The sequence below is a fragment of the Arachis stenosperma genome, chromosome 5 (genome assembly GCF_014773155.1).
Source record: "Arachis stenosperma cultivar V10309 chromosome 5, arast.V10309.gnm1.PFL2, whole genome shotgun sequence".
NCBI classification, from domain to species: domain Eukaryota; kingdom Viridiplantae; phylum Streptophyta; class Magnoliopsida; order Fabales; family Fabaceae; genus Arachis; species Arachis stenosperma.
Genome location: NC_080381.1, coordinates 3,939,346 through 3,966,896, shown reverse-complemented (window position 1 = coordinate 3,966,896; position 27,551 = coordinate 3,939,346). Strand labels below are relative to the sequence as shown.

The window sequence follows — 27,551 nt, the reverse complement described above, 5'->3', positions numbered from 1 at the left end:
TATTATTATTATTATTATTATTAGTAGTAGTAATAGAATAGTAGTAATAAATAAATAACTATTTTTGACTATAAAAAATTTAAATGCTCACAAAATTGACTACAAAAAAATTAAATAAACTTTATATTAAAAATAAATAAATTATATTTAACAAAAATATTTAATCGTTAAATTTTAGTTAATTCTATTTAAAAAACACATTAAATTCTAAAATTAACTCTGGAACTAATCATTTTCAATATTCAACCCTCCTTTATTTTTTCTTCTTCCATCACAAAAATAATATAAAATGAGAAACAAAAAAAAAATTCTAAATCCAAATTTATCTCTTTTCCAAATCTGTTTACCTCCCTTCTTTCTAACTCATCACCTAACATTATCATTTAATTTTCAGGTACTAATTCTCGAAAGAAAATAATCCACAGTTCACAACAACAACAATGTGGTCATGAACAACAATAATAACAATAATAATCTATTAATATCTTTCGAGTTTCAATTTTCACAACAACAATAACAACAAACATTAAAACTTCATGGATCTCCATCTTCATCATTTTTTATTCTTCTCTCTTATCTCTATTTTCATAAGACTTTGCTTCTCAAATCAAATAACAAAGGGACAAAATTGAACAATTTTTCTAAACTCAGGTACCAAATTATTCATTCTTGTTTACTCACTCTTTTTTTTATTGGATAAAAGTTCAAAACAACCAATCATAACGCTTCCAAGATCAACACCATCCTTTTCATCGGATTCACTTTGCTCTAAATCTTCCTTATAGTTTCCATTTACTTTTGGCGATCGCTGATGCGAACGATTTTTCTCCTCAGAGTAGGGTTTAGGAGTTGTGGCGGATATTGGCAGAGAAAAGGCAGAAACACTACCAACTGCTGCTGACCGCCATGAAAGAGGTGGTGGCACGGCAGCTCAGAGAGAAGGAGGCGGAGGTTGAGAAGGCCATATGGCAGAACGCCAAACTAGAGGCACATGCCGCACAGCTCGCGGCAGAGGCGCAAGTGTGAATAATTATGGACAAATTTGGAAAGAAAATAGATTTGGCCTTAGGGTTCTTTTGTTTCCATTTTGTTTATACAATGAAAGAAGAGGAAAAAGAAGAAATGAAGAAGGAGGCATATCAAAAGATTAAAAGTTGAAGATGATTGGTGATAAGGTTAATTTTGAGATTTAACATGGTTTAAATGAAATTAATAAAAATTTAAGAATTAGATATTTTTGTCGAACACAGTTAATCTTTTATGGATATAAAATTTATTTAATTCTTTCATAGTCAATTTTGTTACCATTCGAATCTTTCATTATTGATAGGAATGGTGGACTTGCCTCTCTTTGTTTTTCCGTTAAATGATGGTAATCTACAAAAACTGTTTCCTAATATTCGAAAATGTTGATAATTTTTTTAAATATTTTAAAATACTATAAAAATGTTCAACCATAAAAAATCTTTTTTTTATATAAGGAAATTGGTTGAAATGACAAACAAAAATAAAAATGTGACATCCCTTGTATATTGAATCACGTTCCTTAGTTTAAAACTCTAATTTTTCCAAATCAAAATCCAAATTAAATGCACAATAAATTTAACAAAAATCGTGTCTCTAATTGTTCAAGTTCTGCCACCACCACCAGCAACAATGGCGATGGAGCATAGTGAAGATACGACTTAAATGGATGAAGAATCGAAGCCTCGACCACATCATTAACAAAGAAAGCGATCTGTTTCTCTCCTCTAGAGGTTATGAGTCCAAGAAGAAGGTTAGGAATTGGATGGATGAGTTCGAGAAGTTTCCATATATATATATTTTTCTAGAGTAAATGAACAAAAGTATTAAGGTCATAAAAATACATACGACAGAATCAAAATTTCAATGTACACATCGAAGATGATTAACAATGGACAAAACTAATATGCCGTTAAAAGACTCCGTTTTTGTTAAATTTAGTGTATATATTGGCCATTAAAATGGTGAATCGGCACTCCTTATCATTGTTTAGGATATCTTATGTGGAAAATAACAATTTTGCTTGTTTTAAAACCAACAAAATATTATTGTTAAAGGGTAGAGTGTTGTTTTTTTGAAGCAGAATCCCAAATAACCATTCTCGTATACAATTTAATTATCAACTTCTTTAGGTCACTAATTTCAGCTCTCATCCTAGTATTCAAGTTCAACATCAATTTCACGCGTTGCAACATATAGGTCCATCCATTGACTCGAAATATCATTCTGTTCTCCAAAATTTGAATGTTGCAACAAATTAGCATCCAAAATAGTTTTGTTGTTGTACTCATCTTGAACTTTATCAAGACAAAATACTCATATCTCAACTCAGATTTCTGCTACATTGAAAATAAACAGAATAAGATATGAATATAAAGGAAGACTTCCAATAAACACAGTTTGAAACCAAGTTGCAAACGCACACCTTATACAAAGGACAACAAAAGAACCATCTTTTTGGATTCTCTATTGTTCGCGACTTTAACAACAACACCTCAATGCTATAGTAGCATTTGTTACCATTAAAAGGGTTTTTTTTCCTTCTTCTTTCTCTTTGATGCAGCAACTCCGATTGATGATCTACCAGTATCACTTAAGCTGTTTTAACGTGAAGTGTTCTCTTCCAATCTTCAAATCTCATCTCTAGACATACATGTCTTCAACCTCTCACCCTAGTTGTCACCTCTAGCGAATTTTGTAAAACTAGAGTTCAATCAATTTATGACTCAAAAACGACGTTCTATCCTTTAATAATAATATTTTGTTGATTTTAAAATAAACAAAATTGTTGTTTTTCACTTAGATACCCTAAACAATGATAAAAAGTTCAACTCAACATTTTGATGTGGTCACATATATACTAAACTAAACAAAAACAAAACTCCTCTAATGGCAGGTTAGGTTTGTTCATTGTTAGCTATTTTTAGTGTGTACATTAAAATTTTAATTATGTGATGTGTACTTTTGTGATCTCAAAATTTTTTTATGCATTTCTTGTCTATTTACTCTATATTTCTACACGCACGAGTTTCTGAGTTTGAGTATTCATCATAAGAAAACAAAAGAGGTACTATCCAACAGGATTGAAAACCCAAGAAGAATAGAAGATCAAAAGATGCCACATTTTCATTTCCATTGCCATATCAACATATTCTTTTAACTAGTGTAAAACCCGCGAGATGCGCGAATTATATACATAATCTATTTATTGTATTTGTATATAAATTGTTTGTAAATTTAATAGTTCATACTAATTAGTAATATTAATGTAGAGTTTGAATTAAAAAATTAATGTATAGAATTTGGCATAGTTATATTTTTAATATTTTAGTTAAAATTAATATATGTTTAAAAATTTCTATGTAAAATTAGTATTATAAATATTTAAAAGAAACTATAGAAATAATTTTTGTTAATATATTAATAAACCATTACGTAAAAGGACTAATTGTCGGTCACTTAAAAGATTTAAAAAAATGCACTAATTATTATTAAATTAATATTGTGCACAGTTTATAAAAGAATAATGCTCTTATATTGGTCATAAATAATATAGTTAAATTTTTTTAATAGCATTCATTAGACATATTTGTTTAATTATTGGACGTGAATTTAATATGTATTGATACTTCATAATTATTGCACTCTATATTAATGTTTAATAACAAATGAGTTTATTAGTCTAATATAAGAAGTAAGAACCTAATTTCCTATCACTTTTAGCAAAACCACGTGAACAAAAATGGTCTTATGTATAATAGCCCTTTTTTTTATACATAAAATTGGTTACCTACCTCATCAGTCACTAATGAGTCTTACTGTGTGCACAATATTTTTTTTTTTTGTTTCATTTTAAATCTATCTTAAGACATGGTAGAGATTAAAAGGTGACTAATAAGTAACAATAATGATGAGGCTTTATAAAGATAAGTCACATTTTAGGGAATAGATTTTCTCTATTTTTTTTAACATTTAGAGAGAATAAAGTGTAATCTCTCACTTTTAATTCTATAAATTGGACTAAAATTAAATAGGAGAGAGAACAATCAAGAGTGAGATCCTACACTGGACACCATCCAGTTTTTTTTCACTGGAGAGGATCCACTCCTCACATTTTAAACCTTTCTAGCTATGACTTTTGTAAAGATAAGGGATAAGTATTGTTTTGGTACCTAACGTTGAGGATTAGAATCGAAATCGTCCTTAATGTTGCATTTTATTTTAAAATTGTCCTTTCTAATTAATTTTTTTTATAAATGACAAAAATACCCCTTTTTTTAGAAATCATCCTTTTTTATAAAAAAAATTATAAAATTTAAAAAAAAAAAGAAAAGACACCAGGGGGAGGGGAGAAAGGGAAAAGACGAGGGGGTGGGGGGAAGGAGAGGGGGAAGGCGCCGGCGAAGCTTGGAGCTGCCGTCGCCGGTCAAGGAGAGAGCTTCTGCTTCTGCACCGCTGCTCCTCACCGCCGCGTTCTCGCCACTGTTCTTCACCGCCTTGCCGCTGCACCTCGCCACTTCTGCTTCTTTATTCGGTCTCTGTTTCTACTTCGTCTTCAGCTTCATCTTATGCTTCTTGATTCTGCCTTTGCTTTCTGTTTCTGGATCTGCTTCTTCGTCTTCTGCTTTCTGCTTCTTCATCTTCTGCTTCTTCTGGGTCTCCATCTTTAGCTGTATGTAGAAATTTTGAAACAGATCACGGTGCTTGGTTATGGTTAAATGGGTTCAAAAGCAAATTTAGACCCACACCCACCAACAAATTCAGAGGTCCTATGGTTACCAATTTTTTATGCCTGTCATGTATTCATACTCATTATAGGGTTGTAAAGAAAAAAGGAATTAACAAGCGGACACATGCAGATACAGAGACGCCTTGCACAAAATCGAGAGGTTGCTCGTAAGAGTCGTTTGCGCAAAAAGGTTTGGAAGGTTATACATTGGAAATCATGTTAGATGTGTAGCAAATGCTTAGATATACTAATTGTTCATGTGATAGGTGATATTTCTATGCAGGCCTATGTACAGCAACTAGAATCATGTCGTGTGAAGCTAATGCAGTTAGAGCAAGAGGTTGATCATGCAAAACAACAGGTGAAGTGAAAGACATGAAGCTGAGTTTGATTCACTCCAGTTCCTGCTGTGGATCACTTCATATTTGTTCAATATATACTTGTTTTTTCTCGGCTCTCTTTTCAATTTCTTGGGGCAACAAAACTGTAGGGATTACATATTGGTGGTACTGGATTGGGTTCTAATAGTTTCGGTTTTACTGCCTCTTTAAATTCCGGTTTGTTTGTTATCATGCCGCTAGTGCTAGATATTGATTTGTCACTGATCTTGAGTTTTTTCTGTTACTGAGGTAGCACAATATGTTGGTGAAATCAGTATTTGAACTGTTTCTATGTCATTTTCATGTTGAATATACCTTTGTTCAGAAAGTTCTCAATAAGCTTTACTGCTACTACTTTTAAGTTCTCCTGGAAGAAGAAGAAGAATGAAATGGTGAGAAAAGGGTATTTTTGTCATTTAGAAAAAAAATTATTAAAAAGGACGGTTTTAAAACGAAATGCAACATTAAGGGCGATTTTAAGTCAAAAATTACATCAGGGACGATTTCAATTCTGACCCTCAACGTTAGGGACCAAAACAATACTTATCCCTAAAGATAAAGTGATTAATAAGTTTCTTTAGTATAAATTACATTTTATGCATGGGTCTATTTATAAAACAACTGTAACCAATGTGTAATAATTAGGTACCCCACCCAACAAAGACCAATACATGAAAGTGGAAAGCTTTCTTTCTTATACCAATTAGAATGGAACTGACAATTGGGGTTATTGGCTCTGCTTCAATGGGAGTTGAACGGGTTGTACATAGCCCTGCTTTGCCAGCATAAAGTCTCCTCCAATAGAGATTGAGCTTTTGGTATTGGTTAATTTTATGTTTCTTTGAAGTTGATCGTGTTCAGGGTGATGCTTTGTTATTTTGTGAAGGACCCTAAGTTCCGTGAACTGAATGGAGATGGAAAGCCCTGATTTATGTTGTCGTAAGGGTTAAAATTCAGAGAATTTGCTAACTACATTAATTTTACAGCTGATGTTGTTGTTTGTGATTGGCAAATTGACGTAGGCAATTGAGCTTTTGCAAAATGTTTAACCTTTTAGGATTGACACTTTTGAAAGAATGGTTGGTGGCATATCCGTGGATGTTGATCAGACCGAGGATACAAAAGGTCCTTATACATAAGAAAGATGGTTAAGGTACCATTTTTACAATTTTACCACACGAATTTGGTTTGTTAAGCCTGTATTGATTGAAAAACTATAAATTTTTATTGTTTGCCAACTTGCAGCTTGGCATGTGAAAATTTGAGGTTTCAGTATATGTAAGATACCTGGTCACGGCTGGGCTAGTTCCTCCTGTAAAAGTTGTAAGTGTCGTGCGGAATACTTGAGGTTAGACCCAGTCTTAGTGACTTGCTCAAATAAAAAATTTGATTTTGTATGCCATGGTTGATTTGTATGTTTAATTTACTTTGTTGATAATATCGACAAATAGTAGATTAGTTTCTGCCAATGTCATGGAAATTGTAAGGGAATGGATTGTTCATAATGAAAAAGGAACTGCTATTAAGACTATAAGAACATGGGTGTGTTAAAAGTGCTACGCTTACCAAATGACTGACTAAATCCATGGTAGGAATATCACCTTTTTTAAAACCTTGTGAGATGAGGTAGTAAGAAGTGCAAAGACTTCCTAATGCCAAATTGAAAACAAATGTCATTTATTAGGTAATAATTAATCATGGAGTAAAATAAACTAAGCAATGAAATGTAAATGCATGATTACCTCTCAAGTAAAGTGACATAACCATAAAACAGTATCATGTGACATGGGAAGCCAAGAGGCTATGTCTCGGATGATGATTGACAAATTTAATGCATCTGGTTGTGCTATAAACCAAAAGAAGTTTGGGATCAGTAATGATTTTATAAATATAAATAACTTAATAAGTTATTAATTTGGCCCCAAATGGCCATTCACAACTAATTTGTCATGTGTTGAAAGATTTTAACAATAATATAAGCAAGGTAAATCTCCATGAAATAGGTTGGGCTAACTACACAAATATATCCTACAATTCATATGCGATTGTAATCACCTAATGCTAAGTTGGACAATATAATTTCACATTAATAAAGCATTCAATAAGGATGGGTAAGTAATAAGTTAAATGCAGCCAAATGCATGTTTTCTTACCTTCAATTGGTATGAAGATTGAATCTAATCTACGTTCCGAAACACCTCTTTATATACCACATTATCTGTTTCCTTCCTTTGATGGTCGTCATGACATATCAAAACCTTGAGCACCCTCCTATGAGTAACCCTGGATATAGCCACGTACAACTATCCATGTGTGAGGACAGGTTTCTTCAAAACAAATCCGACATTTGACAATGATTGTCTTTGACTCTTGATAATTGACATAGCATAGGAAACCATGATAGAAAATTGTCTCCTTTAGAAACTGAATGGTATCCTATGATCAGATGGAGTTAGCGTCATCCGCGGAATAAAGACTTTCTGCTCCATGTCGTTCCCTGTTAGGCTTCTTGCTTCAATGATGTGGTTTCTCAATTTAGTTACCACTAACCTAGTACCATTACATAGACCTGCGGAGTGGTCTATATTCCTTAACAACATAATCGGGGTCCCTACTTTGAGTGTCAACTTATGGTTAGAAATTCCGGAGCATCTGATGGTGTTAAGACTATCTGGTGTATGTACTGATGCCAATATATCATTGTTTGCATTATTTTGACATGTGTCAGAACTATAATAAATTTTGGCTTCTCCGGGATTCAGATTCATCATGAAACTATTTATTTCATCCACCATTTGAAGTGTAGGTGCAAGAATGGCTTTGTCCTTAATGTGTGCTATATTATTGGAACACCCAAACAATTCAAGGTATGTTGCTTTGCAAATTTCAAGTATAGAGTCGTCCCACTTTTCAATAAGAATATCATTGGGGATTTGAATCTTCTCTATCCCCTCAATCGATGTTCCACATTTATCATCTCCTATTGCAAGAATCCATTCAGCAAACAATCTAAGATCATTGTTGCTCTCATCATCATCCTCATCTCTGAGTCTCATGTTCTTTGTTAGTGCCAAAAGCTTGCAATTGTCCCACAGATAAGATGAGTTTATTGTTGCGTTTACAATATCTTGTCTGTTGCCTTTAGGTATCACCGGTAATGTTTGTCAAAAATCACCCCCAAATACGACAGTTTTTCCTCCAAATGGCTAGTCAAGGCTTTTTGGATTCTTAAATCGCAAGATGTCTTTCATCGTCATGTCAAGGTCTTCAATGCAAAGTCTGTTTACCATCGGAGCTTCATCCCATATAATAATCTTGGCCCTTATAATCAAATATGCCAAACCACTATTTTGCTTTATATTACATGTTGAGAATTCATCTAGGTTGATTGGGATTGCAAACTACAAATGTGCTATTCTTCCACCGGGTAATAACAGAGATACGTGGTGCAGAATTTACAATCACAAACTAACGGCAAGTGCACCGGGTCGTACCAAGTAATACCTCAAGTGAGTGAGGGTCGATCTCACGAGGATTGATGGACTAAGCAACAACGGTTAAATGATTTACTTAGTTAGGCAAGCAGAAAAGAGTTTTGGATGTTCAAAGAGCATTAAATAATAAATTCAGAAAATTTGAAGACAGGTATGTAAATAAGTTGAAAACCAAATATGGAGAAACAGTTAAGGCTTCAAAGTTATCTATTTTTCAGATTGACTTTTCTTACTAATTTATTTTAATCATGCAATATTTAATTGATGGCAAACTATATGTGACTAGACCCTAATTCCTTAGACCTTTCTAGTCTCCTCTAAAATTCATCAATCGCCAATTCCTTGGTCAATTAATTCCAATTAGAGGGTGATGATCAAATTCCAGTTTATATGCCACAAAAATTCTAATTACCTAAAAATAAGAGGATTATATGTCACGTATCCCATTAAATCCAAATAATTAAAATTTAGGAGAAATTGTTTTCAAGCTGTTGTTCAAGTAAAGAGCTTTTCCAAGTTATACAAGAACTCAATTAAAAAGAGGGTCATACTTCCGTTCCACCCAAATTCATAAAATAAAGAACAAAAACAATTCTTTAAATATAAATAAAAACATGAATTAAAATAGAAAAATAATAATATCAATCCATACAATAGACAGAGCTCCTAACCTTAACAATGGAGGTTTAGTTGCTCATGATTCAGAGAAGAAAACTAGGATTGTAAATTGGGCTGAGGTGGAATGAAAAGTTAACTAATGGAATCCCCCCTCAGGGAAGTTTCTTTTCCCTTTTATATTTAATCCTAATTAATTTAAAAATCTAATTTCTAAAAACTAAAATAATATCTTTTCCTAATTTAAAGATAAAAATAAAGTTTTAAATCATAATTAACTAAATAATCAGCAAGTCTTCAATTGATGGATGGGGACCACTTGTTTTGTAGGGTCCACGCTTAACTTGGGAAGTAACAGGAAGTGTTCCTCTGAGTCCTCCATTCTGCAACCTCTAATCTGTGTTTCTTGGGCTGAAAACTGGGTTAAAAACAGCCTAGAAATCGCCCCCAGTGTTTTAAGCGTTTTCTGCACGTGGCGCATGTCATGCGTACGCATCAGTCATGCGTACGCATCGATGGTCATCTTCGCGTGTCACGCGTAAGCGTCAGGTACGCGCACGCGTCGCCGTGTAAATATTCAAATCACGCGTATGCGTCATTCACGCGCACGCGTCACAATGGAAAGCTCCAAATACGTCGCTTCTCGCTGTCCTCTTCTTTAATTCTTGTGCTGCAGAAACTTCATCAAATCCAGCCGAATGCTACCTAAAATAAACAGAATTGCACAAGACTCAAAGTAACATCCATAGTGGCTAAAAAGCAATTAATTATTGATTAAACTTAACAAATTAAATGCAAATTCACTAGGAAAAGATAGGAAAGATGCTCACGCATCAATACGATTCCACTCGAGGCAACCAATAGGACAATTTGCCCTTTTGACCTGATCACAGCAGCTAGGGTCTTTCAAACAAATGTCTTCCTAGTGCCACCGTAACCATATAGAAAAAATACACCACCTTGTTCGTTGTTCACAGCTGCCATGATGGTGTCAAATACCTTTTTTGTTCATCAGTTAGCTTTGTCAGAGTCATCTAGTTCTGCGCTAAGCCTGCATCTAACATAACACAATTTGTCCAATATCAACCTGTTAACCCCCGACTGAAATAACTGCTGTGAGGATAGGTCGATGTCTGGAAATGGCATGGATGAAATCTCTTTTAAACTCTTGTTGTAGGATTTAAGAATCTTTTTCATTTCTAAAAGAGTAAGATCCCTCATCTCTTGATCCGTCAGATGTAGATATGTAAATAGAAGCCACATTTTCGTTGTTTTTAATTATTAATGGTATAAAATCTAAAATAGGCAATATTCAACTAATCCCTTCGAATAAATAATCCAAGAATACAAAATGTGTATTATGATTGAGTAAAACTAAACTTGTTAATGGTAAATATAGATCCATCCCAAATATAAGCCTCGGTGCCGAATATGATTACCTGTGTTTTAACTTATAAAAACATGTGAAAATAGCCAGATGCAAAAAATAATTTATCTGATTGGCACAAACAATTTCTGATGTCAAAAATATACCAATTTTTATTTTTGTCATTGACACATGTTGATCAAATACATTTTGCCCGTATAAAAACTTTGTAAGATACATCAAATAGTCATAGATTGCCAAGTAATCACATGCTGAGGGGCCTATTTAATGTACATGGATATAAAATAATATAATCATTAATCAATGAGATGCCAAAAACTATTTGTGTGCATGTATGTCTTGGCCATGGTATGAATTGTGGTAAGATTATAATAATTTGTTTCCTTTTTAGTTAATAAAAACATAAATAATGTGTAACGTCTAATATGGGAGCTTATTATTTGAAAGTTGAAATAGTATTGCACATAGCAACATACCAGGATTCTCGTATAAGTTCCGTTGAATGTATAGGATATCTTCAGATAGGATTTTCCAACTCTTTTCCCATACATATTCTAGCCTTGTTATTGAGTTTGATATTAGAAGAGTTGCAAACAACTTTCTTATGTATCTACCAGAGCCCCAATGACTTGCTTCCTTGATGGCATCAATGTACTCCTTGTCATCATCAAGAATACCTTTCGTATAGTATGCATCTCTATAGGTGGGTTACACAACACCGTCAATGGTTCTAATATCCTCATAGCTTGTAGGGCCTCTCGAAAAATTTAACAATAATCAAAGATAGTAAATTTCACCGGATCTAGGAGGAACAAAGAATATCCGTCCAATTACGGAATATGATTTCTGTGGGAACTATTTTCTCGGTGTCGGATTCCAAACAAACTTAGAAGAAAACTCTGCATATGTTAGATTGCAGGTTTTAGGGTACCTCTTATTTGCTTCAAAGTTCAAACCATCCTAGGAACATTGATTCTTTGACAGGCGCTTTCCTAGCAACATCTTGTAGGATTTCATGATCTTGGAAAACTACTAGTTGCTCACCCGACAAGTGAAAGCCCAAATGTATAACTGATGGGTCTCTATAATGAATGTTGTAACCAAATATCCTCCATACTGCTTCACATGGAGATATGTATCTACAGTCATAATACATACAAACTTCATTACACTCATCATTTTATGCATCCGTGTTAGCACTACTATAGAACGAAGTAGTGACTCAATCATTCCCTTTGTTTACATACTTGAATAGACACTTGATTGATCTTGATTGATTGCACCACTTCACATTAATGTGAGTGCCATACCTCAGTAATAATGTCCTGTTGTGTGGGACAACATATCTGTTATCTTCAATTCCAGATTTAATTATTGTCTTTCCATCCTCCCTCCGTCTGTAAACAGGATATCCATCCTCATCAACCGTTGTACTATCAACAAATCTCTTGGAAAAATGTCTGATGCACTTTCCATTTTTCATGCATGGTGAGGCCTGTTTAATAGTTCCACATGGTCCATGCATCATGTGTTTCTCTACAGCTTCATAGTATGTTAGGTTGACATCTTTATCTGGTATCTCAGCGCATATAATCTTATCAATATCTTCTGGGGTTAGATATTTATCATCTCTATGTATAAACACCAAAATATGCGCATGTGGCAAGCCTCGCTTTTGGAATTCAATAGTGTATACAACTGAAAGTATTTAGGAAATTTCTTAGTTAAACAAATGGATTTTTTTGGGAGACAAAGAAAAGAGATATGATGATGCGTTATCCTATGTCCTTCTAACATCCCTTTTAATAGTCTTTCTTTGTAAATTGTTCAATGTATGAAATATTAAGGAGTATAAAAAGGTGGTTCTGCCCTATAAAATAGATATAGATTGTATTCATAATGTGTTTGATCTATAATTTTTTGTCATAGCAGTGTATGGATGATTATTTAGATTGCAAAAAACTACCAATGAAAAACCCTAAGATTATGAATGGTCAAATACAAATTTAAATCTTATTATACCAATTAATAGTAAGGTTGGAGATTTACCTGCAGTAACCCTTCTGAAAATCCTTTTTTTCTTATGCCTTGTATGAGATGATCAAGTTTTACTTTAAAAACTCTACAAACAACATCTGGTCTGTCTTCGGCATTAAGTTCCCTATTCTTAAGAAAATCTTCTAGTTCTGGCCACTTAGGGTTGCAAGTGAATGTTAAGAAGAGATCTGGATAGCCAACCACTCTACAAATAGACATTGCATCTTGGTAATTTTGTATTATGTATCTCGGACCTCCTGTGAATGATGATGGTAGTATGATACGTTTTTTCCTTGATGAAGGCGTTGTTTTACCTTTCAAGATAGCTTCTGCTAAACCCTTATACATCTCACACCTAAACTTGTTCTGGTCCAAGTGAATATACATCAACCTTGAAGACTCAATCATTGAATATGCATCCACCAAGAATTGTTGAAATAGTCTCCTTGAGTAAAGCAATGGCGATCCATCAGCTAACCTCTCTTGTACCCTAAAGGCAAAGAATTCCTTCATTGAAACATGTTCGCGAGGCTTTTCAGAAGACCTTGCCCTTCTATTTAGTGGTATATCTTCCTTGTAGCCATCTAAGGAAACAATAAAGGATACTATAATCCCAGGTATGTAGGGTTAAGTTGGTTTATTCTCTATAGCCTTCCCCCTCGTGTCTCGACCAGAATGTCCCTATCTGTTTTCTTAAGATCAAAATCACTTACTATCAGTGCAACTACTTCATTTGTAGATGGGAGATTATACCTTCTACCATCTTTTCCAAGCTTGCCCACAATCTTAACTTTACATTAGATTGGCTATCAACTACTATTTTTTCTCTAGCCATGTGAAATGCCTTGACTAAGGCAGTTTGTTCATCTAACATCAACCTCAAGTCCCCAACTATGTCTTCGTGAACTATTGGATTTTTCTCCACTGCATGACAGTATAAAGTAACACACCTTTAATTGTCTAATAAACTGGTTAAACAATCTAAATCATGTATTAATGAAAAAAAGTTGCACATGTTGTTCATATATGACTTACCTTACTGCTAAAATGCAATTTTGAATCTCATTATGTGTATAAAAAACATAAAGTTGTGCAAATTTAGCCGTGTCCCCTTCTTATGGTAAGAGACTTCCCATTAGGGCTGGCAATGGGTAGGGTAGGTGGTGGACGAAATTGTGATCATCAATGTTGTACTCTTTGTTGTTGTATGGAATAATTATAATGGCTCTTTGCTATGTGTGGACACAACTCCGTTCAACTTAACCAGCAAGTGTACTGGGTCATCCAAGTAATACCTTACGTGAGTAAGGGTCGATCCCACAGAGATTGTTGGTATGAAGTAAGCTACAGTCATCTTGTAAATCCCAGTCAGGTAGAGTCAAATGTAATTGGATTAGATATTTAAAAGATAAATAAAATAAAGGGATAGAAATACTTATGTAAATTAATAGTGGGAATTTCATATAAGCGTATGGAGATACTGTGCCCTTTCTTTGTCTACTTTCCTACTTCTTCCTTCAATGCCTCTTACTCCTTTCCATGGCAAGCTGTATGTAGGGCATCACCGTTGTCAATGGCTACATCCCATCCTCTCAGTGAAAAAGGTCCAAATGCTCTATCACAGCACGGCTAATCATCTGTCGGTTCTTAATCAGGTTGGAATAGAATCCCTTGATTCTTTTGCGTCTGTCACTAACGCCCCGCCTTCAGGAGTTTGAAGCTCGTCACAGTCATTCAATCCCGGAATCCTACTCGGAATACCACAGACAAGGTTAGACTTTCCGGATTCCCATGAATGCCGCCATCAATTCTAGCTTATACCACGAAGATTCTCATTAAGGAATCCAAGAGATACGCGTCCGGCCTAAGGTAGAACGGAAGTGGTTGTCAGTCACGCGCGTTCATAGGTGAGAATGATGATGAGTGTCACGAATCATCACATTCATCAAGTTGAAGTGCAACGAATATCTTAGAATAGGAATAAATGAAATTTATAGGAAAAGAGTAGTAATTGCATTAAAACTTGAGGTACAGCAGAGCTCCACACCCTTAATCTATGGTGTGTAGAAACTCCACCGTTAAAAATACATAAGTGAAAGGTTCAGGCATGGACGAATGGCCGGCCCCCAAAACGTGATCAATGGCCTCCTAAGATGAAGAATAAAACAAAACTGAGACCAAAGATGTAACGTGGTCAAAAGACGACTAATACACTAGTAAAAAGTTCTATTTATACTAAACTAGCTACTAGGGTTTACAGGAGTAAGTAATTGATGCATGAATCCATTTTCGGGGCCCACTTGGTGTATGTTTGGGCTGAGCTTGATCTATCCACGAGCTGAGGCTTCTTTTGGAGTTGAACGCTAAGTTGTAACGTGTTTTGGGCGTTCAACTCCGGGTCGTGACGTGTTTCTGGCGTTTTACTCGAGACAGCAACATGGAACTGGCGTTGAGCGCCGGTTTACGTCATCAATTCCCGAATAAAGTATGGACTATTATATATTGCTGGAAAGCTCTAGATGTCTACTTTCAAACGCCGTTAAGAGCGCATCATTTGGAGTTTTGTAGCTCCAGAAAATCCATTTCGAGTGTAGGGAGGTCAGATATCAGCAGTCCTTTGTCAGCCTCCTATCAGAGTTTTGCTCAAGTCCCTCAATTTCAGCCAGAAATTACCTGAAATCACAGAAAAATATACAAACTCATAGTAAAGTCCAGAAATGTGAATTTAACATAAAAACTAATGAAAACATCCCTAAAAGTAGCTTGAACTTACTAAAAATATCTAAAAATAATGCCAAAAAGTGTATAAATTATCCGCTCATCACAACACCAAACTTAAATTGTTGCTTGTCCCCAAGAAACTGAAAATAAAATAGGATAAAAAAGAAGAGAATATACTATAAATTCCAAAATATCAATGAATATTAATTTCAACTAGATGAGCGGGACTTGTAGCTTTTTGCTTCTGAACAGTTTTGGCATCTCACTTTTTCCTTTGATGTTTAGAATGATTGGCTTCTCTAGGAACTTAGAATTTCGGATAGTGTTATTGACTTTCCTAGTTAAGTATGTTGATTCTTGAACACAGCTACTTATGAGTCTTGGCTGTGGCCCTAAGTACTTTGTTTTCCAGTATTACCACCGGATACATAAATGCCACAGACACATGACTGGGTGAACCTTTTCAGATTGTGACTCAGCTTTGCTAGAGTCCCCAGTTAGTGGTGTCCAGAGCTCTTAAGCACACTCTTTTGCTTTGGATCACGACTTTAACCACTCAGTCTTAAGCTTTTCACTTGGACCTGCATGCCACAAGCACATGGTTAGGGACAGCTTTGAATTAGCCGCTTAGGCCTGGATTTTATTTCCTTGGGCCCTCCTATCCATTGATGCTCAAAGCCTTGGATCCTTTTTACCCTTGCCTTTTGGTTTTAAGGGCTATTGGCTTTTTCTGCTTGCTTTTTCTTTTTCTTTCTATTTTTTTTGCCATTTTTTTTTCGCAAGCTTTTTACTTTTCACTGCTTTTTCTTGCTTCAAGAATCAATTTTATGATTTTTCAGATCATCAATAACATTTCTCTTTGTTCATCATTCTTTCAAGAGCCAACAGTTTTAACATTCATAAACAACAAGATCAAAAATATGCACTGTTCAAGCATTCATTCAGAAAGCAAAAAGTATTGTCACCACATCAGTATAAATAAATTAAATTCAAGGATAAATTCAAAATTCATGTACTTCTTGTTCTTTTGAATTAAAGTATTTTTCATTTAAGAGTGGTGAAGGATTAATGGAATTATTCATAACTTTAAGACATAGTTACTACATACTAATGATCATGAAGTAGAGATACAAAACATAGATGAACATATAACATAAATAAAAACGAAAAACAGAAAAATAAGAACAAGGAATGAGTCCACCTTAGTGAGGGTGGCGCCTTCTTGAAGAACCAATGGTGCTCTTTGAGCTCCTTTATGTCTCTTCCTTGCTTCTGTTGGATGATCCCTAGTAATTTTGGTGCTCCTATCCTTAGTTGCTCCCAATAATTGTGTGGAGGACAATTTATCTCCTGAGGTATCTTAGGGGTCTCTTGATTTGCAGTCAAATGTTCTACCACTAAGCTATAAACCCTTTAGATGAGTCTTTCCATCTCCCATGACTCAGAGGTGGAAGCTTTTGTCTTCCCTTTTCTCTCTCTTTTTTTTTTCTGAGGTTTCTCTGGCCTTAGGTGCCATCAATGGTTATGAAAAAATAAAAAGCTATGCTTTTACCACACCAAACTTAGAAAATTGCTCGCCCTCGAGCAAGAGAAGAAAGAAAAGATGAAGAATAAGAAGAAGATATGGAGGAGATGGAGGGATGTGTGTATTCGGCTATATGGGTGGGTTTGGGTGGGAAAGAGTTTTGAATTTTGAAGGTGGGTGGGGTTTATGGGGAAGAGTGGATGGATGTGAGTGGTGAAGGGGGTAATTGGGAAGAGAGATTGAAGTTGTTGGGAAGTGTGTCTTGGGGAAGAGTGTTTATAGGATTAGGAGGTAAGGTGGGAATATGTTAGGTGGAGATCCTGTGGGAACCACAGATCCTGAGATGATCCTGTGGGGTCCACAGATCCTGAGGTGTCAAGGATGTACATCCCTGCACCAATTAGGCATGTAAAATGCCTTTGCACACCATTCTGGCATTTAAACGCCGAGATGATGCACATTCTGGGCGTTCAACGCCCATGTGTAGCATGTTTCTGGCGTTGAACGCCAGTTCTATGCTTGTTACTGGCGTTCAGCGCCAGCTTTCCTCAAGGCACTTTCCTGGCGTTCAAACGCCAGGATGTTGCTTGTTTTTGGCGTTCAGCGCCAGATTCATGCTCTGTTCTGGTGTTGAACGTCAGCCAGATGCTTCTTACTGGCGTTGAACGCCAGTATGTCCTCCCTCCAGGGTGTGATTTTTCTTCTGCTATTTTTGATTCTGTCTTTAATTTTTATATTTTTTTTGTGACTCCACATGATCATGTTCCTAATAAAACACAAGATAACAATAAAATAAAAATTAGATAAATAAAAATTGGGTTGCCTCCCAACAAGCACTCTTTTAATGTCATTAGCTTGACAGTGGGCTCTCATGGAGCCTCACAGGGGATCAGGTCAATGTTGTATAGTCCCAACACCAAACTTAGAGTTTGGATATGGGGTCTTAACACCAAACTTAGTGTTTGGTTGTGGCTTCCCAACACCAAACTTAGAGTTTGACTATGGGGGCTCTGTTTGACTCTGTACTGAGAGAAGCTCTTCATGCTTACTCTCCTTTGTCACAGAGGGATGGCCATGTGCCTTAAACACAAGGTAGTCCCCATTCAATTGAAGGACTAATTCATCTCTGTTAACATCTATCACAGCTCCTGCTGTGGCTAGGAAAGGTCTTCCAAGGATGATGCATTCATCCTCTTCCTTCCTAGTGTCTAAGATTATGAAATCAGCAGGGATGTAAAGGCCTTCAACCTTTACTAACACGTCCTCTACTAATCCATAAGCTTGTCTTAATGACTTGTCTGCCAATTGTAATGAGAACAAGGCAGGTTGTACCTCAATGATCCTCAGCTTCTCCATTACAGAGAGTGGCATAAGATTTATCCCTGACCCCAGATCACATAGAGCTTTTTCAAAGGTCATGGTGCCTATGGTACAAGGTATTAAGAACTTGCCAGGATCTTGTCTCTTTTGAGGTAAAATTTGCTGAATCCAGGTATCTAGTTCACTAATGAGCAAGGGAGGTTCACTTTCCCAAGTCTCATTACCAAACAACTTGGCATTCAGCTTCATGATAGCTCCTAAATATTGAGCAACTTGCTCTCCAGTCACATTTTCATCCTCTTCAGAGGAAGAATAGTCTTCAGAGCTCATGAATGGCAGAAGAAGATTTAATGGAATCTCTATGGTCTCTATATGAGCCTCAGATTCCTTTGGATCCTTAATAGGAAACTCCTTCTTTCTTGAGAGACGTCCCAGGAGGTCCTCCTCACTAGGATTTTCGTCCTTCTCCTCCTTTGTGCATTCGGCCATATTGATCACATCAATGGCCTTGCACTCTCCTTTTGGATTCTCTTCTGTATTGCTTGGGAGAATACTGGGAGGAGTTTCAATGACTTTCTTACTCAGCTGGCCCACTTGTGCCTCCAAATTTCTATTGGGGGATCTTGTTTCACTCATGAAACTGAAAGTGGCTTTTGACAGATCAGAGATTAAGTTTGCTAAATTAGAGGGGCTCTGTTCAGAATTTTCTGTCTGTTGCTGAGAAGATGATGGAAAAGGCTTGTTATTACTGAGCCTATTTCTTCCACCATTATTAAAGCCTTGTTGAGGCTTTTGTTGATCTTCCATGAGAAATTTGGGTGATTCTCCATGATGAGTATAGGTGTTTCCATAAGGTTCACCCATGTAATTTACCTCTGCTATTGCAGGGTTCTCAGGATCATAAGCTTCTTCAGAAGCTGCCTCTTTAGTACTGTTGGATGCATTTTGCCATCCATTCAGATTTTGAGAAATCATGTTAACTTGCTGAGTCAACACTTTGTTCTGAGCCAATATGGCATTTAGAGCATCAATTTCAAGAACTCCCTTCCTCTGAGGCGTCCCATTATTCACGGAATTCCTTTCAGAAGTGTACATGAATTGGTTATTTGCAACCATGTCAATAAGTTCTTGAGCTTCTGCAGGCATTTTCTTTAGGTGAATGGATCCACCTGCAGAATGGTCCAGTGACATTTTCGAAAACTCAGATAGACCATAATAGAATATATCTAATATGGTCCATTCTGAAAACATGTCAGATGGACACCTTTTGGTCAGCTGCTTGTATCTTTTCCAAGCTTCATAGAGGGATTCACCATCATTTTGCTTGAAGGTCTGAACATCCACTCTAAGCTTGCTCAGCTTTTGAGGAGGAAAGAATTTATCCAAGAAGGCCGTGACCAGCTTATCCCAGGAGTCCAAGCTATCTTTAGGTTGTGAGTCCAACCATGTTCTAGCTCTGTCTCTTACAGCAAAAGGGAAAAGCATGAGCCTGTAGACTTCAGGATCTACTCCATTTGTCTTAACAGTCTCACAAATCTGCAAGAACTCAGTTAAAAACTGGTAAGGATCTTCAGATGGAAGTCCATAAAACTTGCAATTCTGTTGCATTAAAGTAACTAGTTGAGGTTTAAGCTCAAAATTATTCGCTCCAATAGCAGGAATAGAGATGCTTCTTCCATCAAACTTGGAAGTGGGTTTAGTGAAGTCACCAAGCATCCTCCTTGCATTGTTATTATTTTCGGCTGCCATCTCCTTCTCTTGTTCGAAAATTTCTGAAAGGTTGCCTCTGGATTGTTGTAATTTAGCTTCTCTTAGTTTCATCTTCAGAGTCTTTTCAGGTTCAGGATCAATTTCAACAAGAGTGCCTTTTTCCTTGTTCCTGCTCATATGAAAGAGAAGAAAACAAGAAAGAAAGAGGAATCCTCTATGTCACAGTATAGAGATTCCTTATGTTAGTAGCAGAAGAAAAGAAAGAAGAAGGAAAAGTGAAGAATCCAAACACAAGGGATAGACTGGTTCGGATTTTTGGGTGAAGGGTTAGTTTAAAAAGATATTAGAATCAAATTTGAAAAGATAAGAAGATAAGATAAGATAGGATATTTTGAAATCAAAATTTGAAAAAAGATAAAATTTTGAAAAAGATATGATAAAAAGATAAGATAAAAAGATAAGATAGATAAGATATGGTTGAAAAAGATTTAAAATTAAAATTAAAATTAATTACTTAACTAACAAGAAACTTAAAAAGATAATATTCTAGATTTTAAAGATTGAACATTTCTTAACAAGAAAGTAACAAACTTCAAATTTTTGAATCAATCATATTACTTGTTAGTGTAATTTCGAAAATTAGATATAAAGATAAGAAAAAGATTTTGAAAATAATTTGAAAAAGAATTTAAAAAGATAAGATTTTTAAAATTGAAATTTTGACTTGACTTGTAAGAAACAACTAATTTTAAAAAATTTTTGACCAAGTCAACCCAAAATTTCGAAAATTTGGAGAGAAAAAAGGAAAAGATATATTTTTTATTTTTGAATTTTTAATGAAGAGGGAGAAAAACACAAACATGACCCAAAACATGAAAATTTTGGATCAAAATACAAGATGCATGCAAGAACACTATGAATGTCAAGATGAACACCAAGAACACTTTGAAGATCATGATGAACATCAAGAACATATTTTTGAAAAATTTTTAATGCAAAGAAAACATGCAAGACACCAAACTTAGAAATCTTTAATCCATGGACTCTAACAAACGAAAAATGCATATGAAAAACAACAAACAACACAAAGCAAGAAAACATCAAGATCAAACAAGAGGACTTGTCAAGAACAACTTGAAGATCATGAAGAACACCATGAATGCATGAATTTTCAAAAAATGCAAGAAAATTTTTTTTAAAGCATGCAATTGACACCAAACTTGAAAGTTGACTCAAGACTTGAACAAGAAACACAAAATATTTTTTATTTTTATGATTTTATGATTTTTTTGTATTTTTATTATATTTTTTGAAAATTATTTTTTTTGGAAAAACGAAAAATAGAGAAAAAATTTTGAAAAATTTTTGAAAACTTTTTTGAAAAGAAAATTACCTAATTTGAGCAACAAGATGAACCGTCAGTTGTCCATACTCGAACAATCCCCGGCAACGGCGCCAAAAACTTGGTGGACGAAATTGTGATCATCAATGTTGTACTCTTTGTTGTTGTATGGAATAATTATAATGGCTCTTTGCTATGTGTGGACACAATTCCGTTCAACTTAACCAGCAAGTGTACTGGGTCATCCAAGTAATACCTTACGTGAGTAAGGGTCGATCCCACAGAGATTGTTGGTATGAAGCAAGCTATAATCATCTTGTAAATCCCAATCAGGTAGAGACAAATGTAATTGGATTAGATATTTAAAAGATAAATAAAATAAAGGGATAGAAATACTTATGTAAATTAATAGTGGGAATTTCAGATAAGCGTATGGAGATACTGTGCCCTTTCTTTTTCTACTTTCCTACTTCTTCCTTCAATCCCTCTTACTCCTTTCCATGGCAAGCTGTATGTAGGGCATCACCGTTGTCAATGGCTACATCCCATCCTCTCAGTGAAAAAGGTCCAAATGCTCTGTCACAGCACGGCTAATCATCTGTCGGTTCTCAATCAGGTTGGAATAGAATCCCTTAATTCTTTTGTTCAGGAGTTTGAAGCTCGTCACAGTCATTCAATCCCGGAATCCTACTCGGAATACCACAGACAAGGTTAGACTTTCCGGATTCCCATGAATGCCGCCATCAATTCTAGCTTATACCACGAAGATTCTGATTAAGGAATCCAAGAGATACGCGTCCGGCCTAAGGTAGAACGGAAGTGGTTGTCAGTCACGCGCGTTCATAGGTGAGAATGATGATGAGTGTCACGGATCATCACATTCATCAAGTTGAAGTGCAACGGATATCTTAGAATAGGAATAAATGAAATTTATAGGAAAAGAGTAGTAATTGCATTAAAGCTTGAGGTACAGCAGAGCTCCACACCCTTAATCTATGGTGTGTAGAAACTCCACCGTTAAAAATACATAAGTGAAAGGTTCAGGCATGGCCGAATGGCCAGCCCCCAAAACGTGATCAATGGCCTCCTAAGATGAAGAATAAAACAAGACTGAGACCAAAGATGTAACGTGGTCAAAAGACGACTAATCCACTAGTAAAAAGTTCTATTTATACTAAACTAGCTACTAGGTTTTACAGGAGTAAGTAATTGATGCATGAATCCACTTCCGGGGCCCACTTGGTGTATGTTTGGGCTGAGCTTGATCTATCCACGAGCTGAGGCTTCTTTTGGAGTTGAACGCCAAGTTGTAACGTGTTTTGGGCGTTCAACTCCGGGTCGTGACGTGTTTCTGGCGTTTTACTCGAGACAGCAACATGGAACTGGCGTTGAGCGCCAGTTTACATCGTCAATTTCCAAATAAAGTATGAACTATTATATATTGCTGGAAAGCTCTGGATGTCTACTTTCCAACGCCATTGAGAGCGCGCCATTTGGAGTTTTGTAGCTCCAGAAAATCCATTTCGAGTACAGGGAGGTCAGATATCAGCAGTCCTTTGTCAGCCTCCTATCAGAGTTTTGCTCAAGTCCCTCAATTTCAGCCAGAAATTACCTGAAATCACAGAAAAATACACAAACTCATAGTAAAGTCCAGAAATGTGAATTTAACATAAAAACTAATGAAAACATCCCTAAAAGTAGCTTGAACTTACTAAAAACTACCTAAAAACAATGCCAAAAAGCGTATAAATTATCCGCTCATCAGTAGGGTAGGGTAGGGTCCAAACCCTACCCTAACCCTACCCGCAGGTTAAAAATTTTATTAAAACTTTACCCTACCCTACCCACGGGTTGAGAATCTCTCAACCCTAACCCTACCCGCACCCTAAAATTCTAAACCCTACCCTACCCTACCCTACCCGCAGAAATATCAATTTTTTCAAAGTAAATATAAAATTCAATCATTTCAAATTTTATACATATTAATAACATAAAAAATTAAAAAACTATTGCTCTAAATTATTAAATTAACTAACTAGTTTAGTGGTTGTTCACTTATTGTAAGTTATTACATAAGGAAGATTGTGGGTTCAACTTTCACTTTCTACACCATATACCTAATTTTTATAAAATATGTGCTATATATGAGGTGCGGGCCCTATCCACAGCAAGTTGAGTAGCCTACCATACTCGAACGGATTGAATCTGGATACCCGTGGATAGAGGATAAGTTGCCAGCCCTACTTTTCATCAAGTGGTAATTCTCGCCATATAACACAAATGTACGTGGTCCTCTCCCAACGGCTCGAGCACGATCAATCTTGCCAAGCCAATTTTGGACTGTTAATCATGCTTGATTGTAGAAAATAATTAGCTTTATTTGAAATTAATTTTTGTGAATGTATTTGTTTCCCAACTAGCTAAATCCACTTTGACCGTTGAAAACCATCATGCCTGATTGAATTAAACTCAAATATTTTATTTGAATTATTTTAAAACTATATTATTTTATGAATTAGTTGATATATAGATAATTCATAGATCTCAATTCCCAACAATTATTGTATAGACGTAAATATATGGTTACTTTTTATAAACTTTACTTAAATTTAAGATATTTATTTCTTATGTTCAATAACAAAAAAGTAATTTGGTTATTTTAATTTTATATATTATTTTTTTCTAATTCAATCTTTGACGTCTAATAATATTGAGTTATATTTTATAGATATAGGTGTAATCAGAATGTAAATAATAAAACTTAAATTGGATTTGTGTTTTTTTTTTTTATAAATGACTGTTTAGAGAATATATAGAAAGGAATATTATATTCTTTTAAAGTGAATACTTTTTTAAAATGGGAAATACTATTTTATTCTAATTTAGATTAGCAAAGAAAATTCGCATGTTGTGGAAATTGTCAATTCAATAATCATTAAGATCTTATTTTCTCACTTCAAAAGTTCTTTTTCTTAAAATGTAAGTGCTTAGAGGAATTGACAATAAGTTGTCCTATATTTCTAAAAAAATAAAATCAATAATATATAAAATTTGAATAACATTTTATTGATTTAGCTTGTTGAGTTTTATTGAATAAATATATTTGTCAAATAGGTTAAAATGGATTATGTTTTATAGTAATAAAATACTTTTTCTCCTGTCATGGGGGACAATTATAATTGACGGACTGAGACCTGACATTTTGATTTTTTTTTCTTTAGTTATATTTATTCTAATGCAGGTTGTGCATATACATATCGATATTACCATATGGACAAAGGCTTATGCATACGTTGGAGATCACCAAAATACTATGAATTGTTTTGCCTAAGAATACAAATTAATTTCCGTTTACCTTTCAAACTTAAAAGTTTAAGGTATGATGCCTTCATATTAGCCTTATTACATAAATTTAATCTATATTCTAGATTGTCCTCCTGTACTAAAATAAATATAGCTATTCATGTTGAAGCAAAAGTGAACTTCAATGGATGATGAAATTTAAATACAAACTCAGCAAACTAAAATGGATATTTTAATCTTTGTTGTTTTGCCCGTTTTTTCGAGCAATTCGGCTGGACAGGGACTCCAAGTTTGATATGCTAGGCTTGTTCCCTTTTTACGATGTTGTTTGATTTTATTCACATGACTCCCAATTTTATGTTAGTCAAAAATAGATTTGATAATAAGCCTTGAAGAAGCGTGACCAAATATGAGAACATGCTTCAAAGCAACATTGGATTTCAATGGATGTTGAAACAGCATTTGAAAAACACATACATATATACATATGTATATAAGACTTGAATTTCAATTCTGATATCAATAGGTCTAAGATTACATTTCATATAGAAATATCCATACATGCATTAAATATAAACTACTGCAACTTGCAACTTAAAATATAACAATCACTGATAGAGAAATGCACCAATGTTTAGATTCAAGATTTAACTATCAATATCTGACTGTTGGGATTTCATCTTCTTAGAAAGCTTGCGAGTAAATCTATTGGTGGAGTGATGAACTTCCTCCTCATCCTGGTTGAGATTGATAGTTGCAACCTTTACACCACTGGCAACTCTTTTAGCTGGAGTTTTGAACTTGATGCTACTAACACATTCCTGAGTAAAATCCTTAGTAAAAGAAAACAGATTGTTAGTAAAATTTGATAAGGTGTTCTCCTTTGCTAAATGTCATTGTAGTTTTACATCATTAGAAACCACTAAAGTTTCACTAACCATATTAAAGTGAGTATCATTGTCAATTGTAAGATTAACAACAATGCCTGATATATCGAACGAATTATTGTTCCCAGCCTCCTAAGAACATGAATACCCTAAAAAAATTAGATTTGAAATAAGAAGAACATTTGGTTTAGTATCCATCCAACATAATACTTATAGGGTTTGGTGTTTACGTACATTAACTACATGAGTATTATTGTCGACTAAAGTCATTGGGAGGTTCTTCGATATGGTATCCTCATCATCACACACCTTCATCACAATGTAGACTGGATCGTACTGCTTGACATTTGCAGCCTTAACATTAAGCTTAAACAGCACCTTTTTGTCCATCATGTTGTCCAGCGTATGTGGATACTCATCGTCTGGAGCAAGCTGCATTAATTGTATATTAGTGTGAATGTTTGGAACCACTTATTATATACATGATTAAACCAACGATCCCACTAGGAAGACAATGGACCATTTGTACAATGTGTACAATGAGCTATTGAGTTACAAAATGAACATCCCCCATATTATCTAGAATAACCATTCGAGTACTAGGGATAATAAATATCTTCCCAGAAGCTTAAACTGATTTTTGGGTTCACCAAGGATTAAACTCTTGACCTTTCGGATCTAGAGCTCTAATGCCATGTCATGATACCACTCATCCCAAAAACTTCATCTAATGAAAAAAGGTAACACTAATAATTATATCTCTAATACTCGCTAAACATTCATTGTACACATTGTACAAATATTCCATTGGCTCCTCATACTTTCCCTTAAAGAAAATAGATATACGTGAAATGGAAGCAATTTATGGTTTAAAATTGCAATTACCTCCTCATTAAAGATTGACTCGGCTGGCTTTCCGCACAACTGTGTGGTCTCCCTGTCCCACAGTAGCAAACAAATGCTACCTGTCCCATCATGAGCCATAACTTCAACCTTGTACCTAAAAGTTCATATGCAACATAGATAGTTGATATAACTCATAGCATAACATACTTATTAAAACAAAGTAAAGGAATGTTCACAAAAGTCAACCTGAGTGCAGCTACTCCATGTGTGTGGCCGCACTTTGCACATTCATATCTAGTACCGATAGGGGTTTCAACCTTCTTTAGACACCTTCGACATGCCTTATAAAACCAACCTGCCTTTCCAGCATTAATGGATACAATGGTGCCAGCGATCCATATAGGACCTTCCTGAAACGCATTCAACACATTTCTTTTATGAATATATTCTTTGCGTGTATATATTTATTTTAACATGTTTTTTGACACATGACCTGAGCAACATTAAGAGCTTCTTTTATTGTTTTGACAGCGACACAACCATTCTTAAGCTCGTCTGCTGCAGACCAAGCCCTAGGAGATGATACATGGCTTATCCTGGATACGCTTGATGGGCCAGCACTAACAACTCTACAATTTATGGTAAGGAAAAATTTATTTTACCATTGAAATAAACACTGCTTGAAAAGGCATAGGCAATAGAATATATGATGTATATAATGTTAACCTGGTCTTGAAAAAATTGACTTCTTCTAGATCCGGGTTGATGTGGACCTTGGATATTGCAAAATTACTTTGAACAGATGTTTTTCCATTCCACCTGGATACCTTAAAGTACTGCATAACCACGATGAGTGGTTCTACCCTCTCCTCCTGTAGGTGAGGTACGATTTGGTCCACCAAGTCACCAAACAAAGTGCAGCTCATCCGGTTGTTGCTGCCATTTTAAAAACAGTAGCATTAGTTTCAATAGTTAAGAAATATCAATCTCGATTGTTTAAGCGTACTTACTCTAAATCTTGGAGAATAACCACCAATCGCTTGGTCTTCTTCCCCTTGCTAGTTATCAGATCTCTTGGTTCTTCCTTTCCCACTACCTCGCCAATAATATCTCCGTGTAGCAAAATAGATGGGAAAGTTAATATATGCATTCACGTGTAAATATTATATGCATTGCAATATATTTGATGAAACTCACCAAATATATCAGCATCTCCAAGCATGGCAGCATT

At 35.1% G+C, this 27,551-nt stretch overlaps 1 protein-coding gene and 1 long non-coding RNA gene across 2 annotated transcripts; one reads left to right on the top strand and one right to left on the bottom strand.

Moving 5' to 3' along the window:
* The first annotated feature begins 4,915 nt into the window (after window positions 1-4,915).
* LOC130979573 (uncharacterized) lies at window positions 4,916-5,284 on the top strand. Its single transcript, XR_009086679.1, has 3 exons — window positions 4,916-4,943; window positions 5,037-5,114; window positions 5,244-5,284. It is a non-coding gene; the product is annotated as an uncharacterized LOC130979573 (long non-coding RNA).
* Window positions 5,285-7,550: 2,266 nt separating this feature from the next.
* Window positions 7,551-8,189, bottom strand: LOC130980288 (uncharacterized). The gene has a single exon (XM_057903977.1). It carries the CDS (start codon window positions 8,187-8,189, stop codon window positions 7,551-7,553), a length of 639 nt encoding a protein of 212 aa, XP_057759960.1.
* Between the last annotated feature and the right edge of the window lie 19,362 nt (window positions 8,190-27,551).

Coding starts and splice junctions, on each gene's coding strand:
- LOC130980288 (XM_057903977.1), bottom strand. CDS start 8,189: ATGAGACTCAGAGATGAGGATGATGATGAGAGCAACAATGATCTTAGA.